Below are 20,906 nucleotides of genomic sequence, written 5' to 3'. Positions count from 1 at the left end.
ACCCGGACCTGTCACTTTGTCACAGAGACAAACAGACAAATACTGCCTCTCCCCACCTCACTTCACTTGACATCTCTGCCCAACACAAGGCAGCTCTCAGAAAACCGCACAGAGGTTACCACTCCAGAAGTTCTGAGATCCTAGGCGGCAGGAATGCAAATAGACAAAGTACAGTATTGCTTTGGATCGAAAATGTTTGTTTGCTCATCCTGACCCCGATTCCCGGAGCCTAGAACAAACATAGCCCTTCCGCACTCAGGAAATCCCAAGAGGTCAGGTTCAGTCTGGTAAACAACACTGTCCTGGCACCTTGCAGAACACTGGGGACTGTGACAAGCGGCGACAAATTGACACAGACTGAAATGCATAGGGACACCAGCCTAGTGGCCTTGAAAACTCAGGTTGACACTTCCAGGGAGGGAATGGGGGAGGTGGAGCCCAATTCCCGCCTCCGGAGAGAGTAAACGACTTCCCCCTTCCTCCTCCTCCTCCCTCCTCCTCCTCCAAGGTACGCAGAGATTTGGAGCGGCGGAGGTGAGCCCCGCGGGAAAAGCAGAAAAGGGTCATTGCCACTTTAAATGACTCAGGAAGTAAAAGGAGGCCTCCTGACGGGGAAAGGGAAAGTGGAACCGGGGCGGCGCGGGGGACGGCGGCAGCAGCAATCTCGCCCGAGTAGCGGGAGGCTGAGCGGGCGGCGCGACGCGGGGGCCGACGGGGGCGCCGGGTGCCCGCGCCGGAAGTGCCCTGCGCGGCAGAGGAAGCGCAGGGACAGAGCGGAGCAGGCCGAGCCAGCGGAAGGCTCTTTGCTGCTCCGCCCGGGCAGGGGCTGCGCCGGCCCCAGGTCCCGCTTCCAGACGCGGCGCGGTCCAGGCGGGCGGCGACTCCCGAGGAAGGGACCCGGGGCGGGAGAAGGAAGTGAGGAGGCCGCGCAGAGGGAAGGCGGCGAGCCCTGAGGCCCTGAGGCCCCGAGGCCTTACCGCGTCACAGCAACCACATGGCCTCCGGAGTGGGCGCGGCCTTCGAGGAGCTGCCTCACGACGGCACGTGTGACGAGTGCGAGCCCGACGAGGCTCCGGGGGCCGAGGAAGTGTGCCGAGAATGCGGCTTCTGCTACTGCCGTCGCCACGCTGAGGCGCACAGGCAGAAGTTCCTCAGTCACCACCTGGCCGAATACGTCCACGGCGCCCAGGCCTGCACCCCGCCAGCTGACGGAGAGGGGGCGGGGAAGGAAGAAGCGGAGGTCAAGGTGGAGCAGGAGAGGGAGATAGAAAGCGAGGCAGGGGAAGAAAGTGAGTCGGAGGAAGAGAGCGAGTCAGAGGAAGAGAGTGAGACAGAGGAAGAGAGTGAGGATGAGAGTGATGAGGAGAGTGAAGAAGACAGCGAGGAAGAAATGGAGGATGAGCAAGAAAGCGAGGCCGAAGAAGACAACCAAGAAGAAGGGGAATCCGAGGCGGAGGGAGAAACTGAGGCAGAAAGTGAATTTGACCCAGAAATAGAAATGGAAGCAGAGAGAGTGGCCAAGAGGAAGTGTCCGGACCATGGGCTCGATTTGAGCACCTATTGCCAGGAAGATAGGCAGCTCATCTGTGTCCTGTGTCCAGTCATTGGGGCTCATCAGGGCCACCAACTCTCCACCCTAGACGAAGCCTTTGAAGAATTAAGAGTAAGTATTGGGCCTTCAAAGCATAAGCCTAGGGGTCAGAACACCTGGGTTTCCGCTCAGGTGGCCTGACTGTGTCCACATTCGCTTTCACTGTGTCCCTAAGAAGCTAGTCTTTCCAACTTTTTGGGAGCAGTTCTTATTCGCCCTTTTTGGTTGAACTCCTTTGAGAATCTGATGAAAGTTCTGGACTCTCACCTGAGAAAATACATGCACACACAAAATCTAGTATACAATTTCTAGAAAATTGCAAGTTTCTGGTCTGTGGATTCCAGGTAAAGCATTTCTTGGGAGTTTTGACCCCACCTAGGCCAGTTTCCACAGCATCACTATTGTTGAAACTGGTGCTTTGTGCTAGGGCTCTTGATAAGGCAATCTTTTTGCCTACTTGAAAACATGGGAAATACGATTTTGCCACATGAATCCAATCAGGTGGTACGTCTGCATTGAAAAGAATAACACAGTAGTTTAATAGTAACTTCATATGTGCCCTGAGTTCATTTTAGATTCTTCGTGTTTGAAACTTAGTAGAAAAGGAGGGTAAGAAGATGGAGGCCAAATTGGGGTGGGAGTGGAAGTTCCCATGTCCTCTGTCTGGATCTTTATCTGTCTTGGACCTTACTGGTCCCCCAGGCAGTGGACACTTAGGAAATGTTTGTTGAATGAATGAATTTGCAGACGATGCGCCTTTTATTTATATTGTGGATATTTACTATCATTCAGAAAAACTGCTGGTGTTAATCGGGGAGGGAGGGGGGAAATTTTGAATGGAGTGATCAGTTGATTAAGTAATCTGTATTAGCGAGCATTGTCATATTATGATGACTTTTGCTTTCCTGAATAGGGAATAGCTGGCTTTGGGATAACAAATACTTTGAGAATGAAGCTCATCTTTATTAGGTTTTCCCTTTTTTAGTCCCTGTTTATAATTGTAAAATGCACATTCAGAAAGTATGTAAAAACTTACAGTCTAACAAATAATTATAAAACAAATAGGTAGTCTCCAGATTAAGAAATAGAACATTGCTAGCAATATTGAAGCCTTTCCCCCATACCTTTTCCAATTATAACCATCTCTCTTCTGCATAAGTAAGCATAATCTTGACTTTTGTGATCATTTCCTTGCTTACCTTTATGCTTTTACTCCATATGTATGCATTCCTAAACTTATTTGAACTTGACACTATGGGTATAATATTTTTATCATGCATTCTTCTGGGTTTTGCTTCATTTTCTCAACATCGTGTTTGTGAGAGTCATCCTATGAGTGGCTGTAGTTTATTCAGTTTCTTTACTATATCGAATTCCATTTTATGAATATGCCATAAGTTACCTATTCTGTCATAGATGTACATTTGATTTGTTCCCAGGTTTGGGAGCATCGGGCTCTTACAAATAATGTCAGTGTAAATATTCTTGGTCCTGTCTGTTGGTGTACATTTACATATATTTAAGTGGCCTATAAACGCAGGAGTGAAATTGCTGTGTCAGAGGCTATGCATATCTTCAGTAATACTACATGTTGCCAACTATTTTCCAGAGTGGTTGTACCAGTTTGAATCACTATGAAGAGTATATGAGAGTTCCTGTTGCTCTGTATCTTTAACACTTGCTGTTACAGTATTTTTAATTTTTGTCAATCTTGTGGATATGTAATGGTATTTTATTGTGGTTTTAATTTTCACTCCTCTTATTACTAATGACTTTGAGGATCTTTTGTATTTTCTCTGTGAAGTACCTAGTCAGTTCTTTTGCCCATTTTTTTATTGAGTTGTCCTTTTCTCATTATATGAATTTTTATATATGTTTGTTCTTTTCTTTTCTTTTCTTTGTTTTTTTTTGAGATGGAGTCTTGGTCTGCTGCCCAGGCTGGAGTACAGTGGCTAGATCTCAGCTCGCTGGAAACTGTGCCTCCCAGGTTCAAACTATTCTCCTGCCTTAGCCTCCTGAGTAGCTGGGATTACAGGCACCTGCTGCCAAGCCTGGCTAATTTTTGTAATTTTTTTTTTTTAGTAGAGACGGTTTTGCCATGTTGACCAGGCTGGTCTTGAACTCCTGACTTCAGGTGATCCGCCCACCTGGGCCTCCCAAAGTGTTTGGACTATAGGCATTAGCCACCATGCCCAGCTATATATTTGTTTCTGATTTTTTTTGTTGTTGTTGTACTCTATGTGGGTTGCAAATATCTTCTATGTGGTTTTTCTTTTTAAAAAAGTTGTGCTTTGAATAGAAGCTCTTCATTTTAATGTGGTAAAACTTATCGATACTTTTCCTTATGGTTAGTGCTTTTTGTGTCTTGTTCTACTTAGTATTGATTTTTGTGTAGTAGAATTAGCGGCTCAATTTCATCTTTTCCCCATACAGATAGCCAATTACTATTGGCATATTTATTGAAAAGCCCTTCCTTTGTGCACTGATTTGCTGTCCCACCTGTCATATATCAAGTGCCCGTAATGTGTGTGAATGTGTTTCTTGGCTCTTCTGTTCTCTACTGTTGATCTGTTAGTATATCCCTGTGTGAACAGCATGTTTTCTCAGTTACCATCCCTTTATAATATGTCTTAATATCTGGTGAAGCAGGTACTTCCATCTTGTCTCATAAGAGTGTGTTGGCCAGTTTTGGCCCTTTACATTTCTTAGAGTCATAGTATTAAAAAGCCTGCAGGAGTGTTTTTGGATATTGTATTAAATTTATAAGCCAATATAGGGAGAATTAATATCATTACAACATGAAGTCTTCTGATTCATTTATTTAGGTCTTTTTTATTGCTTTGCAGTAAACTTTTATTTTTTTTTTTTCCCGAAAGATTTTTCACATCATTGTAAAATGATTTTATAGTATTGTAGAAAATATGAGCCAGGCACAGTGGCTCACACCTGTCAGCTATATGGAAGACTGATGTGGGAGCATTGCTTGAGTCTAGGAGTTTGAGGCTGCAGTGAGTTATGATCCTGCCACTTCCCTCCAGCCTGGTCGACAGAGCAAGACCCTGTCTCTAAAATAAAAATAAATGGTTTTAAGTTTTGTTTTCTGATTGTATATAGGAATGTGGTTAACTTTTATGTATTGATTTTTTTGTAATCTAGCTGCTGAATTATCTTACATATCCTAATCATTTATCTGTAGATTTATTCTACATATATGATTATATTATGTGTGAAGAGAGATACTTTTTGTTTGTTTCTTTTCAACCCTTATACCTGTTATTTGTTTTTTCTTGCCTTACTGCATTGGATAGCACCCCCAGGATTATGTTGAATGGATGTGATTGATGGATATTCTGGCCTTGTTTGTGATCTAGCAATAATTGATAACAGTGCACAAATAAGTGATACATTCTATGGTTTTTGAAAATAGATATGTTTTATCAGTTAAAAAAACTTCTAGTCCTAGTTTGCTAAGTTTTTCTGAATTTTGATTCATTACTTAATATCAAATGCTTTTTTTGCATCTTTTGGGATGATCATGTGATTTTCTTTTTTACTGTGTTATGATGATGAATTACATTAATTGATCTTTTAAAGTTAAATTTAAAAATCAGTGATATGTTCACATGCCTCAAAAGCCTTTGCCCTTTTTACCTGATTCTTCCATCAGCTGTTGGTAACTACTTGTTTTTTTCTTAGAAACAGGATCTTACTCTTGCTCAGGCTAGAGTGCAGTGGTGGGAGCATAGCTCATTGTAATCTCAATTGAATTCCTGGGCTTAAGCGATCCTCCCACCTGAGCATCCTGAGTTGCTAAGACTACAGGTGTGCACCACCATGCCTGGCTAATTCTATTTATTTTTTGTTTTGTAGAGAGGGTGTCTTGCTGTGTTGTCCAAGTTGGTCTTGAACTCCTAGCCTCAAGCAGTCCTCCCGCCTCAGCCTCCTACAGCTGTGGGATTACAGGCGTGAGCTGCTGTGCCTGGCCAGTAACTGTTTTTATTAGTTTTTTGGTTACCCTTCAGGTGTTTCTTTCTGCAAATAGAGGTGTGTGCATATATATGGTCTTACTTTCATCTCTTTGTATTGTCGTATTTTATAATTAAAGCAGAAAGGCTAGCATTTCTGGGATTTCCTTGACCCAACTTGGTCAAGTTGAAGTAGCCTCATGTTTTTGGATTTGGCTTATTAATAATTTATGTAGTTTTTTTGGTTTATATTTATGGAAGAAATTGGCCTATCATTATTCTTTTACTGTTCTCGTGAGATTTTGCTATCAAAGTTTGGCTTCATAGTCTGAGGCAGAGTGTAGTGTTTCTTATATATTCTTTCTCTCTTTTAATAGTCTGGAAGTATTTGTGAAAAACTGAAATATTTCTTCCTAGAGTGATTGGTAGAACTGACCATGGAAGCCATCTATTCCTGGAGACGGTGAAGGGGGAAGGGAGAGTTGGTTTATTATTCGTTTATTATTGGTGTTTTGTGTTTTTTGTTTGTTCGTTTTTTGGTTTACATTTTTTAACATCCCCAACATTTTTTATTATTTTTAGTTTCAAACTTTTAAGTTCTGGGGTACATGTGCAGGATATGCAGGTTTGTTACATAGGTAAACGTGTGCCATGCTGGTTTGCTGCACAGATCATCCCATCACTTAGGTATTAAGCCCAGAATTCATTAGCTGTTCTTTCTGATGCTCTCCTTCCTCCCACTCCCTATCCACTGACAGGCTCCAGTGTATGTTGTTCCCCACCATGTATCCATGTGTTGTAAGATGCAGCATTTGGTTTTCTGTTCCTGCGTTAGTTTGCTGAGGATAATGGCTTCTGGCTCCATTCATGTCTCTGCAAAGGACGTGATCTGATTCGTTTTTATGGCTGCGTAGTATTCCATGGGATATGTACCACATTTTCTTTATCCAGTCTATCACTGATGGGCATTTAAGTTGATTCCATGTCTTTGCTATTGTGAATAGCACTGCAGTGAACATATATGTGCATGTATCTGTATAATAGAATGATCTATATTCCTTTGGGTATATACCCAGTAATGTAATTGTTTTATGTAGTATTTTTGACTATGGACTCAATTTCTTTAATAGTCATAGGTCTGTCTAGGTTGTCTATTTTTTCTTAGGTTAGTTTTGATAAGTTACATTTTCTCAGACATTTCTCCATTTTATCTAAATTTTCAAATGTGCTAGTATGAATTTGTGAATCATATTCTTTTTTTTTTTCTGTAGCTGTCTTAGCTATTCCTTTAAGAACTGTAGGCATATTGATTGATAATCTGCCTCTGATAATTCTAGCGTGTGAAGACTTTGTGGACCTCTTTCTGCTGCTGTTTTTATTTTTTCATGTTTCATGTTTTTATTTCTTTTTGTGCTGGGTTCTGTGTAGCTGTGTAGCTTCTCATTGCTTTTTAAAAATTGCTTATGGTACTTTTCCAAATCTTGCATGAAGCTGCATACTTTGAGAGAGGATTTGAATTTGATTCTGCTGAGGCCTGAGAGTACAACTTGTTTAGAATCCCCTTCTACTAAATTAATTTCTTGAGGTTTCTTGGACCAAACTTTCAGGAGGACCTTGCCCACATCTTAGAGACTTTCTTTCATTTTATCCCCCTCTCTGTTTTGTTTACCTCTCTACCTTCCCCTTTAGATGTTTGGGTAGTGATGAGTTTAGTTTGCTTTTACTCTGAGATTTTACGCCTTAGCGGGGTGAAAAAGTGAGAGGGTCCCAAGTCTGTATGGAAAGGATCCCCTTTATTTATTTATTTATTTATTTATTTAGAGACGAAGTTTTGCTCTTGTTGCCCACGCTGGAGTGCAGTGGCTCCATCTTGGTCGGCTCACTGCAACCTCTGCCTCCCAGATTCAAGTGATTCTCCTGCCTCAGCCTCCTGAGTAGTTGGGACTACAGGCGCCCACCACCATGCCCAGCTAATTTTTTGTATTTCTAGTAGAGATGGCATTCCACCATGTTGGCCAGATTGGTCTTGAACTCCTGAGCTCAGGTGATCCACCTGCCTTGGCCTCCCAAAGTGCTGGGATTATAGGCCAGAAAGGATCTCCTTTAAATGGTTTTTTGTTTGTTTGTTGTTGTCGTTTTTGAGGTAGAGTCTTATTCTGTTGTCCAGGCTGGAGTGCAGTAGCGTGATCATGGCTCACTGCAACCTTTGCCTCCTGGGTTCAACCAGTTCTCCTGCCTCAGCCTCCTAAGTAGTAGGGACTACAGGCATGCGCCACCACGCCTGCCTGATATTTTGTAGTTTTAGTAGAGACCGGGTTTCACCATGTTGGCTAGGTGAGTCTGGAGCTCCTGACCTCAGATGATCTGCCCACCTTGGCTTCCCAAAGTGCTGGGATTACAGGTGTGAGCCACCACCTGGCCGTCCTTTAAATGTTTTACTCTGAGCATGCCATAGGCTTTGTTTTCTGTTATCCCATACTCCCCTCACACCTCACTTTCTACTAACCAAATGCACAGCCTAGTTTCTTGGGCTCAGTATATGTTCTTAGATCAAAAACTGCTTCGTGCACTCTGCTTATCCTAATGTTAGAACATTACTAACTGAACTGTAGACTTTACTGAATGTCACTAGTTTTTCCTCTGATGACTTCTGTACCACGATTCTATCCGGGACCTCACATTTCCTTGTTTTGGATGATCTTGACAGTATTAAGCAGTGCTAGTGAGGTATTTTGTAGAATGTTCCTTGATTTCGATTTCTCTGGTGTTTTTTTCCCATGGTGAAACTGGAGTTATAAGGTTTGGGGAGAATATAATATTCTTTTATGCTTTGTTTTTTTACAGTTAGTATGTCCTGGAAATCACTCCATAGATTCGCTTCATTCCTCATGTATAGCAGCTGGAAATACTCCATGAGTGTCACTGAATTCTTCATTTAAGATACCGTGTTTTTCAACTCTAGAATGTTAATTTGGTTATTTTTTAAGAGATCTGTTTCTCTGGATCTTTTTGGGAATCATCCTTGATTGTATGTTACATTTTTCTGATTCTTTTTTTTTTTTTTTTTTTTTTTTTTGAGGCGGAGTCTCGCTCACTCAGGCTGGAGTGCAGTGGCGCAATGGCAGCTCACTGCAAGCTCCGCCTCCCGGGTTCACGTCATTCTTCTGCCTCAGCCTCCCAAGTAGCTGGGACTACAGGCACCCGCCACTACGCCCGGCTATTGTTGTTGTATTTTTAGTAGAGATGGGGTTTCACCGTGTTAGCCAGGATGGTCTCTATCTCCTGACGTCGTGATCCGCCCATCTTGGCCTCCCAAGTGCTGGGGATTACAGGCGTGAGCCACCGCGCCCGGCCACATTTTTCTGATTCTTGTCATGTCTCACAGTTTTTCATTTAATGCCAGATGTTGTGTTTGAAGGAATTGTAGAGACAGGAGTAATATTTTCTTTATTCTTCTCAGAAAGAGCATGGCATTTGCTCTGTTAGGCAGCTAGGGTGAGAAACTGCTCATTTTGGTTCAATAAAGATAGGAGCTTGATGGCAGCTCTGGTTTCAAATGTTATGAGTGCAATGAACATTTACTTATTGGCAAGAGAATATCTTGGAACAGTAAAAGTGACTCAGTGGGATGATGGACAAAAGAAGAGGATCGTTGTTATACTGCATTCATTCATTCAGCAAGTACTTATTGAGAATCAACTGAGTGTAGATACTTTCTAAGTATTGGGAATATAGTAGTGAACAAAATGAAAGTCTGTACTTTTGTCAGAGCTTACATTCTATTGGAAGGAAGTAGGAAAGAACAAATAAGCAAATAAACATGTAATAAGTATTATAAATGAAAAGTAAAATATAATACAGGATTAGAAAGGGACGGGAAATATGCTAGCTCTACCACTTTTTGACCTTAGGCAAGTTATATTATAGTTTGGCCTTGTTTCTGTATTTCTAAAATGGGCATAATGATAAGAAATAAAATAGAGCTTTTGTGAGAATGAAATTACTTTGTGGGTGATTAAGAAACTTTAACAATGCCTAACACATTGTTAGTGCTCACTAAATGTTAGCTCTTCTTTTTATTATTAATATAAAGAGGCTAATTATACAAGTTTAGAATTGAGAGGAATTTGTACAATTTATGTTTTGATACCTCAGTGTTTAACCAGGCTGTCAGTGGCTGGTATTGGCAGTAGAAGGCCAAGTTCTTGCCAAAGTCTGCTGACATTTAGAGAAAAAGCAAACTTCAGAGTAGGCCAGAATGAGCAGAAAAACAGGGTGATCCTACAGTGAGAGGGGATTAGGGATGGAGACAACCTGATAGGCCAAATCGACTGAGTGAACATCTTGAAGGGACAAGATCATCACTTAGTCACTTGAAGTACTGTTCTTTCTTTTCTCCTGGATGTTGCTGTATTACAGTTTTGGTCTGTGGCATTTGGTCTCCAGGAGATTTTGTGGGTCCAAGTTTGAACTGAGCCTAGTCTTTAGCTTTATCATAGAAAAATAGTTATGCAGCCCAATTTATGACTTCTTACCGAGTCATGACTTGTCATCTCACATATGTGGGTTTCTCTTACTCTGACCATAATTTCTGGCTACGAAAATGGGTCACTGGATCTGACAAAGGAGCTTGATCTGGCTTATGGATTTATTCATACAAAAATTCTTACATTGTCAAGGGAATTTGCATTCAGAGCTACATTTAATGAACTTTTATGTTGAAATAAAAGTGCTTTAGATAAACTCAATAGTCTAGTATTTTTAAAAATTATTTTGAACACAACCTACAGTAGAGGAAATATATTTTATACTGTGATCTCATTTATACACACAGCCACTCACCAGACATACCCCGTTAACTCAAATGAGACACCATTTGCCTTACTACATATATGTTCTGTTTCTCTTCTATTCTGTTAAAAAAAAAAAAATTCTGGACCCTCCCACTACATTGATCTGATGGCACACTAATGTGTCATGTCCTGTGGTTTGAAGACCACTTGTCTAGTTTACCCCAAGATCACCTGAAGAAAAGGTAGAGTCTTACAAAGTGGCAAAGGGAGAAGTGGTTGGCAGAATTCAGTAAATATATAGCATCTGTGGAGTTCTTAACATGGCTTTTCTAAAGACAGATCCGAAGGTTTTTAAGCCACACCCTTTGCTTTTAAGGTGGGTGTTTGGGAAGAATGTTTGGTTAAGTGATAAGAGGAACAACTGCTTGGGGAGTGACTGAGGAGACATTGGTATCTGGGTGGATGGAAGAATATAAGTATATGCTCAAAGAGCTGTGATTCTCGAGGAGCTGGAGGTATGCCGTAGTGTATTCCATAGGGGTCAGTGAATCTGGCTTTTCAGTCAGCTCATAGAAGAAGCTTTTGTAGGGAGACAGAAGGTTGAAGGCTTGCTGTAATGTATCTATTTATGTTTTTAATTTTTTGTTCTTGCTGAAGAGATACAGGTCACTTCTAATTAGAGTTTGTAGCACTGGCATACATAGTGGTTCAACCAGTGTCTTACTTATTTGTACAGAATAAGACAAAAGTAAGACCAAGGTAAAGGGAATGGCATGCTGTCATTTGTTGGAGCCACCCTTGCGTAGTTCTGTAGAAAGTTTATGTGAGGCCTGCAGTTCTGGGATTTCCAATCAAAGTGTACTTTCTTAACCTGTAAAAAGTCTTGAAAGTATGCAGTGAACTAGACAGATAGGGCTCTAGCTTTTTGGAATTCACTCTCTCCAGTGGGAAAGAAATAGCAGAGTAATTTTGGATGGTGTTATGTGCTATGAAAACAATAAATCATGGTAATGTAAGAATGAGTTGGTGTGGCAGGATAGGTTACTTTTTGATAAGATGTGTTATAGAAGGCATCTCTGAGCATATGACATTGGGTGGGGATGTGAATTATGACATCTTGTGAAGTTCTAGGGAAATTTTCCTGTTGTGTTACCATTTGATGCTACTGTATAGAGTCCAGTGATTTTATTCATAGCAGAGACAATTGGTTTGGTTTATTTGAACAACTCCTCATAGAAGGGTTAGTTGGCTCTGTAAATGAGAGAATGGCATTGTTCTAGCATTTGAATGTGTTGTTAGCACAGATGAAAATATTGCTCTATGGAGGGAATATGAGATTATGGGAATCCCTTTTACATTAGTTAGATTTTTTAGGGGATTCAACATTGATGGTGATGGAGCTTCATTAAAGAACTAGAGTGCTTAGCCAGTGGTCTGAACAGTCCACTCGAGAGAAAAGATCCAGGCTTTCTCTACTCTCTCTCCCAAAAGTCTGGTGCCCTCTTTTTCTCTTTTCTGGCCTTTCAGTCAAAATAGGATGAGTTCATAGGCATTTTATGCTGTTAGGCAATTGCTTTTTTGGGTAAGGTTGCTGATGCAGTAGGCTTATTCTTAGGCTCCTCTGGTGATAAAGGACTCTTGAGCCTCTGTCACCATTGTCTTGACCACAACTCTCGACATGGAGGTTGCCCTGCCTGCCTCTTCATTGACATACCCATCTTTTCCCTCCCCTTGCATCTAACCCAAGTCTGAGAAGCCAGATTCATCTGTATCAGTGCCTCGTATGTGTTCTGCTTGAGGTTATAGTTCAGTCTGGGAGGACCAGCCCAGTTTCATGCTCTTATTCTTTTTTTAATAGAACCAGGGGCTAAACTTGTTAGGTGGCAGTAAGGAACACAGATGCTCATGGACCTTTCAGAATAGGAGATGTATTATAGACAGTGGAGGAAACAAAAGCTTTAGTCTTGATATGGGGAGTAGAGATGAGAATGGGGTAAGAAACGCAGAAGCCTGACTCTGGGAGAGTTGAATCTCGTGTGTGTGGATGGGGGAGAGAGAGAGAGAATTGTGTGTGTGTGTGTGTGTGTGTGTACACATATCACTATGATAGGATCAAACCAACATTGCATCAGGTGCAAAAAAAGTCAATGTTGATGCCCTTTTTAAGTGTCAGAAAACTGATCAAGAATGAAAAAACCAAAACCAACCAATCAAGCAAAATCTACCAAAGGCTCAATCCACAATTTACGGCAAATAACTATATGGGCAGTGACTTTGATGTATACTGTAATGTGCTAGATTATTTTTGTTGAACATTTATATATTAAACCCACTTCAGATGGGTTTAGCTAGTTTTTGGTAAGGTAATAATTGATTTTTAACATCAATAAGAAGATTAGCAAATACATTCATTATAATATGTCCAAACTATAACATATAGCTAGCTTTCATTTTAGAGACTGATTATGTTATTTTTTAAACTAATTTTATTCATCTGAATAATTTTGGAGCATTATGATGAACTGTGTGGTGGATACTAAGAAGAATAAGCAAAGTTTCCAACGTCAGCAAGTTTACAGCGCAATAGAAAAGGTAGTCTTTTCACATGCTTATTTGTGTGTATTAGAGAAAAGGTACAAACAGTATGCTATAGAAGTGGAGAGAAAAGAGAAATTGATATCACTGGAGGGCATGCAGCCAGGAATAGATTCTTAGAGGAAGGAGTCTTCGAGGTGGGCCTTGAAAGATGGATAGGGTGTTACTAGGTAGATATAGGCTTTGAGGTATCCTTCTCTGTGTTCCCATTGTAACAGCCTGTGAACATTTATTGTAGCACTAGATACTGTGTACTATGTCATGTTATTTCTTTCCATGTCTTTCACTGGTGGGTTATAAACTCTTTAAGGCTAGAACTATATGTTATTCGTCTTTGTATTCCCAGCACCTAGCACAGCGCCTGCTGGATAGTAGATGAACATGAAATATGTGATAAATGTGTGATAGGAAGTATAATAATCTTGTTTAGTTCCAGGGCATTAATGAAGAACTGAGAGAGTATTGCATAGTTGTTACATATCAGTATTTACATTGGGATTAATTTGACTGCATCTAAAATAATGAAATAATTTGGAAAAATCCAAAATAACCACTCCCATATGATGTTTATTTCTCTGTCACGTAAAATAACTTTGGGTGTAGGCAGTCTAAGGTTGGCGTGGCAGAACCATGAAGTTACCAGAAATGTAGGCTCTTTTCAGCTCCATTCTGACATCCTTACTGCATCATGGACCGAGATGACCGCTGGAGGTCCAGCTAGTATTTCCAAGTTCCAGAATCACAGACATAGAAAAGTGAAGGGCGCACCCCTCTATTTTTGTTTGTTCATTTGTTTGAGACAGAGTCTTGCTCTGTCGCCAGGCTAGAGTGCAGTGGCACGATGTCAGCTCACTGCAACCTCCGCCTCCCGGGTTCAAGTGATTCTCCTGCCTCTGCCTCTCAAGTAGCTGGGATTACAGGCACCCGCCACCCCGCCCAGCTGATGTTTGTATTTTTAGTAGACACGGGGTTTCGCTGTGTTGGCCAGGATGGTCTCAATCTCCTGACCTCGTGATCTACCCGCCTCAGCCTCCCAAAGTGCTGGGATTATAGGTGTGAGCCACTGCACCTGGCTGGGCACACCCCTCTATTTTAAAGGGAACTCTTGAGAAGTTGTACACATTGCTGCTTATGTTTCATTGGCCAGAACTCAATTCCCTGGCCTTACCTAGTTGCAAGGGAGGCTGGGAAACAGTCATTTCTCCAGGCCACAGTGTGTCCAGCTAAAAACCGAGATTCTCTTACTAAGGAAAAATGGGAGAATATTTAAGGACCAAACAGTCTTTGACCCAGTTGGCTTTGCAGTCTGTTTTTGAATCTTAGCTCTTCCACCTACTAGCTGTATAATGTTGAGTAATTCACTCAGCCTCTGAGTCTTGGTTTCTTCTTCTGTAACATGAGTTAAGTAATTGTTTCTCCCTATTGAGTTATCATTAGGAACAAACAAGATCATAGATGTAAAGAGTTTAGCACGGTGCCTGGAATATCATAAGCCCTCAGCAATGGGTTGCTCTTATTCTTATTACTGTTATAAAGCCATCTAAGGTTCTATTCTGAGTTCCATTCCAGACAAGTTAGTCTGGCAGCAGTAGAAGTTCTGGACACCAAGTTTCTTGGGTGCAAACTGTTCATCCCCCTCTCCTTCTGTTCCTTCTGCCTGCTCTAATCTGGTGGGTAGATAGGCTGGAGAAAAATTTGCCTTTAGAGAAGAGGCTTCTGTATATTTCAGTGTCCTGCTGATGCCTTATGCACTAGCTAACCAAAACACAGCTGGTAGGTCTAATTTTAGGTTCACAAGTCTTGCTGGTTGTCCTCTTTAGATTCTGTTTTACATTCTGAACTGTGGGAAGTTTTTATAGAAGCAGAGGGGAGGTGGGGACAATACACTCTTCACTTTCTGGTTAGAAAATAACCTTCATTTTCTTTCTAGTAGGCAGTCATGGGGAGAGATGTAAGGTTAAGTTTATATAGGCACCCCTACTGTTTTCCTCTCAATTTTGAGTGTGTGTGAACCCTGGCAGGCTCGAACCTGTGTTGATTGGTAGACTCTGACTTCATGTGTATAAATAATGAAAATGCTAATTTTTGGCCAAGGTTATAAAACCAAGAGAGTCTAGAAATTTTTGTCTGTTGTTGAGTTTTGAGTCTCTGTTTCCAGATATACGAGAAAAATAACATAGCTGTCATTTATTGAGTGGCCAGGTCATTTTCATATATTGTTTCATTTGTTTCTTAATAAAATTCCACAATAAGCTGTGTTGTTATGTTTCCATTTTATATATGAGGAAGCTCAAAAGAGGTTAAATTTTGCTGAAGGTTACTTAGCTAGCAAGTGTAAGGACTGGGATACTGGGATTTGAATCCAGGCCTGACAAAGTACATATTCTTTCCATCATTCCATTTTGCCTCTACAAATTTGATTACTCCCTCTCATATTTAAGCCAAGCTGTACTGGTACATTATCCTTATGTTTATTTTCTGTATGAAGGTATTTAATAAATGAATACTTTCTGAATATCCTAAAACTATTTTTCCCCTTCTCTTTGGTCTTCTTTCTATATATTGTATATAATTTTAATTAGTAACCGATTTTTTTTAATTTTGTTCTATTCAGCACTTGTCTAGGTCAATACCTGATACTTAGTAGTCACTCAGTATTGTTATTTAATTAATAATAATAACAGAAATGATAACTAACATTTATTGAGAACTTAGCTTGTACCTCTTCTCTAAACTTTCTGCATATTTTTTCATTTAATGTTCACCACAATTCTTTGAAGTATAGTATTTCTTAAGATAATTTTGTATATTATTCCAAGTTAGTGGCATGTTATTTTCTTTTGATCTATTTATTCATTCAACATATATTTATTGAAGGCTTAAAATTTGCCAGGTGGAGTATTTTGGGCAGTAGGGAACCAACAAGAAGCAACTCTAAGTCATGGAATTTATAATCTTTGAGCAGAACAGACAGTAAACAAGTTAAATAGTAAGTAATATTTTAAATAATGATAAGTGCTATGAATAAACAAACCGGGGAAGGAGATAGGGAGTGACTGGGATGTGGGAATGAGAGGGAAGCTTTTTAAGGATCCAAAGACTTTTTGAACTAGTGACCTGGGTATAGTTAGAGCCAGTGATGAGAAGCTCTAGAGGCATAATGGTTCAACTGAAGGGAATAGCAAGTGTAAAGGCCCTGAGATAGAACAAGTGTACTAAGGGGATAAAATGAATGGCTGGAGTATAATCAGTAGGGGTGGGGTGGGGGTTGAGTAGTGGATGAGGTCAGATTACCAAGTATGCTGTGGTAAGGATTTTGGGTTTTATTCTAAGTAGTCATAGACTGTTTAAGCAAGGGAGTAAATAATCTGATTTATATTCTTAAAACTTCTCTTTGGTTCCTATGTGGAGAATGGGCTGTAGGGTAGCAAGAGCGGAAGCAGTATTGCTGCTTATACTAGGTTGGGAATAGTGAACAATACAATAGTGAAGAATACATGCCAATTGGATATGGTGTATATTTTAGAGTTAGGCCTAAAAAGACTTGCTTGATGGATTTTTTTCAGACCCAAGAATGACTTTGGGTTCTGACAACTAAAAGTGATGGCCTAGTGTAGGAGTGGGGGTTTGGAGTTAGAAAATGAAGTAGTATGAAGGAGATGATAACTTTTGTACATGGGACGGTGATACTAAAATTTAATTTCATTTCCTTTTGACAAAACTTTGCTTTCTGATTCCTTGGGAGGACTTCTCCCCTCCCCCTCCCCCCCTTCCCCTTCCCTCCCTCTCCCCCTTCCCTCCCTCTCCCCCTTCCCCTCTCCCCCTTCCCCTCTCCCCCTTCCCCTCTCCCCCTCCCCCTCTCCCCCTCCCCCTCCCCTCTCCCCCCTCCCCCTCCCCTCTCCCCCCTCCCCTCTCCCCCTCCCCTCTCCCCCTCCTCCCTCCCCCTCCCCTCTTCCCCTCCCCTTCCCTCTTCTCCTCTCCCCCCTCCCCTCCCCTCCCTACTCTCTCAGTCAGTGTCTTGCTCTGTTGCTCAGGATGGAGTGCAGTTGATCTCCACCCACTGCAACCTCCACCTCCTGGGTTCAGGTGATTCTCATGTCTCAGCCACCCAGGTAGCTGGGAATACAGGCATGCACTACCATGCCCAGCTTATTTTTGTATTTTTAGTGGAGGTGGGGTTTCTCCATCTTGACCAGGCTGGTCTTGAACTCCTGGCCTCAAATGATCTGCCTGCTTTGGCCTCCCAAAGTGCTGGGATTACAGGTATGAGCCACTGTGCCTGGCCAAGAAGGACTTCTGTATTCCATCTTCTGATCCTTCTCCACTATTTCTCCCAGACAAGACCTTCTGGTAAAATGACTAAGTTGGATTGATGTTTTTTGTTTTTTGTTTTTTTTTTTTTGAAGAACGATATCGACACAAGCCAATGGAATAGGGAGAAAAACACCCCAAAACAGATAGCTAGTATTCTTTCTGAATTCAACATCTTCTGATTCATTCTTTGTAATAATAGAATTCAATATTCAGGAGCCAGTTTAGGATATTTATGTGGCTTATATTTACATTTTTGCTGACATGTGACTTTTCGGTGCCTAGCTGGTTATTGGCATTAGACTAGACTGACTTCCATGAAAGTGCAGAGACCACTTGTCAGGGAATACTTCTTTCTATTCTGATGCCACTGCTACCTGCCATATTCTACTTTTGCTTCTACCCTTTGCCCATTTTTAAGGCATGTTTCCATTAGAATGAAATATTATTTCTGTGTTTTGGGGTGGGTGGATATGAATGTATCAGGTAATATGTGCTCCTTTGAAGAAAGGTACCCCAATTTTCATAGTGTTCAAACACAAGGAATCTTAGAAGTAGAAAACTTTTAGAATTGCTTCCGGGGATAGCAACTTCAAATATCTACCAGAAAGGTAATGTAAACAAGAGAAGCAAGCCAAGGTAACTGGCAAACTTGAGAGAGCTTGCTTTGCCTAAAGTGAATAGCTGCTACTACTCAGTTTCAGCCAATTTCTGCTGTATCAGAATGGGAGCCCATTACCGTCATACCCTTTGGATTTACAAAAGAAGCTAGAAATCTTTATTTTTATGTCATATGTCCTGATTTTTAAATGCTAGCAACTAATTTAAAACTCTTAGTGGATGTGTGGGACAACACTCTAAAAGCCACAGAAAATAGTTCTGTAGGCCACAGGCTGTTGATGTGTAGTTTTTGGTCTGGTCCATCTTCCTCATTTACAGATGGGAAAACAGAAACCCAGGGATGTAAAATGACTTTTCCAAGCTCACACAAGCAGTTACTGGCAGTGCTAGTAGTAAAACCTGGGTCTACTTTCTCTTTGTGCAATACTCTTTACATTTGGAATGTTAATTGTTTTTGAGGATGTGAGAAAAGCTAATGTCATGTACAGCCCAAATTTTATATTGTTTTGAGGATTTCAGACCCCCTGAAATCCATACATGAATATCAAGTAAAGAACCTTCTCTTGAATCTCCTAGTTCATATGTTTGCAGTGTCAAAGGAAAAGGCCCCAGTATTTACATTTAGGCAAACACATGGGAAGAAGCACTGAAAGCAGGAGACCTTGGCCCTCTTGGTCAAATTCTACCTCTCTCCCTCCCTTCTTGCCTATCTTTTTTTGTTTGTTTGTTTTTTCGTATGCTAAATCTTAGCTATGCAATTAGTAGGAATATATTTAACTCTAAAATCTGTCTATCCCAAGTACCAGTCCCAGCAATAATTGCTTTTCTAATATTTTACATACCTGTATCACTCATAGAAAGTAATAGTTTTTTTTAAAAATTATATTTATTACATGTACCATGTTGCAAGGTTTTTTTGTTTGTTTGTTTTGTTTTGTTTTGTTTTTTTTGTTTTAAATTCAACAGTATGTCATGCCTTGTATCCAGGTACATACAACCTACCTCATTCTTTTTATTTGCTATGTCATATTCCACAGTGTGTTAATTCAGTGGTTTATTTAGCCACCCACTATTGATGAATCCCTGGGGTGTTTGCAGATTTTTAGTATTACAAACAATGCTGAAATAAATAATTTTGTACATGCATCCTTGACACAGGTGCTAGTCTTCTTCAAGAGGAAAGGAGAAGTGGATTGGTAGGCATGTGATTTCAGAGTGGCAGTTATTTTATATATCCATCAACAACATATGGAAGTCCCCAATTTCCCCAGGGCCTAACACTTGCTGTTATGAGATTAAGATTTATTTCAGGCTGATGGGTGAGAAATGATATTTTAATCATGAGTGAGTTTGAGCATCTTTTGCCTGTTTTGATGTGTTTGCATTTCACATTTCTGTTTTTTTTTTTTTTTAAGAAGGGTCTTGTTTTATCTGTTCATATTTTTGGGGGGATTTCTTTTGGGTTTATTTGGCTTTTCTTACTGATTTATAGAAATTCCTTATGTGTTTTTTCTGTATTCTTGATACCAATGTCTTCCATTGTATATGTTATAAATCTTTTTAATTTAGATGTTTCTGGTCTTGGTTTTGGCACTGACCAGTTCTGTGATTTTGGGGACATCGTTTGACATCCACAGTGCCATTTTAGTCCATTGTGAAGTGAGAATACACTACCTTTTAGTTATTGTATTATTGTGAAATGCCAGTGAAAGAGTGTAAGTGCTCTGAGCTTTGGGTTCATTTGATTTTCACCAGCCATTTTTCTCAGCTGTAAAGTGAGAATATACTGCTTTTTAGGGTTATTGTGAAATGCCAATGAAAGAGCATATGAAAGTGCTTTGGAGACTAAAGAATACCTTCACATGTACAGCATTTTGTCCTTTCTTTGGTTTTATTATGACTCATCCCTAGGAGCTGGCTTTTGTGAAGCATCCTACGCTTCTGCAGATTAATCAAATTCTGAGTGGTAAGTGTCACAACGTAGCACTTGTCTCTTTTTATTCTACACCTTCTTAGGGGAGGAACCAGGTGCATAAACAAGTTATGCTCACATTGAACTCCTGTGTTCTTAGAATGCGTTGGGTGGGATGGAGGTGGAGAAGTACGGATAGCAGGAGAATCCTACTACTTCGCTAGTCATGGTATGTGCCCCAAGGATTGACAATCATTTCTACTGTGGAACCAAATGTCTACAAGGTGAATTAGGCTGCCTTTTCTTACTATCCTGGTTCACTTCTCAATTAGAACTCAGGTTTCAGAGGCAGCTGTTCTGTTCCACTATCTTTTCTGTTCACTGGTTTCCCAATTAGGGAATATATGAGGGTATAATCTATCTGGCTATCTTTTGACTAATGGCTGTCCTCAACAACCGAATAATTAACCGAAACATGGTACTATTCTATGGTTTGGGGATACTCAGATTCAGATACCACCACCCTTAGACCCAAACAACCCCATGCCCCTGACCTATCCTGACCTATGTCCCATACTTTTTTTTTTTTTTTTTTTTAAGATGCAGTCTCACTCTGTCACCCAGGCTGGAGTGCAGTGGAGTGATCTTGACTCACTGTAGCCTCTGCCTCCCAGGTTCAAGTGATTCTCCTGCCTCAGCCTCCTGAGTAGCAGGGCTGTGTCCCATGCTTTTGAAGACCCCTCCTGTAGCCATGCCTGTCCTCTTCCATACCACTCTTCAAGTACCTAGCTACCCAAGAATTACCTTCCATGGCCTGCAGAGCCTCTTCCTGAGTCCATCTGCCTAAAGATGGACCAGTTTCTGATACATGTATCCCTAGGTCTCACATGTGTATCATGGGTGACCTAGAAGGGTATTCTCAGCTTGGACATGCTAGCTTGAACGCCTGTGCGCAAGGCCCCAGAGTCCATTCGGACTCTTGCCCCAGCTCTGCAGCTGTCAGGGTCGGGTCTGCCCTAAGGAGCCTCTCTCTTCTGACCAACTGCTTATTTTGTGGATTTTTAAAAAAGCCTTTGGGAAAGGTTTTCTCACCACTCATTTAGAGACTGAGTATAGCA

The 20,906-nt window shown here is 40.9% G+C and overlaps 1 protein-coding gene across 1 annotated transcript in view; it reads left to right on the top strand.

The window, feature by feature from the left end:
- The first annotated feature begins 571 nt into the window (after positions 1-571).
- Positions 572-20,906, top strand: part of TRIM44 (tripartite motif containing 44) — a 135,493-nt gene continuing 115,158 nt past the window's right edge. The window contains exon 1 of the mRNA XM_025356132.1: positions 572-1,663. Coding sequence (XP_025211917.1) covers positions 995-1,663 — 669 coding nt within the window. The 5' untranslated portion in view covers positions 572-994. The remainder of the gene's footprint in view (positions 1,664-20,906) is intronic.

This window comes from Theropithecus gelada, chromosome 14, assembly GCF_003255815.1.
Source record: "Theropithecus gelada isolate Dixy chromosome 14, Tgel_1.0, whole genome shotgun sequence".
Taxonomy (NCBI): Eukaryota; Metazoa; Chordata; class Mammalia; order Primates; family Cercopithecidae; genus Theropithecus; species Theropithecus gelada.
This window is presented reverse-complemented; position numbering and strand designations above follow the sequence as displayed.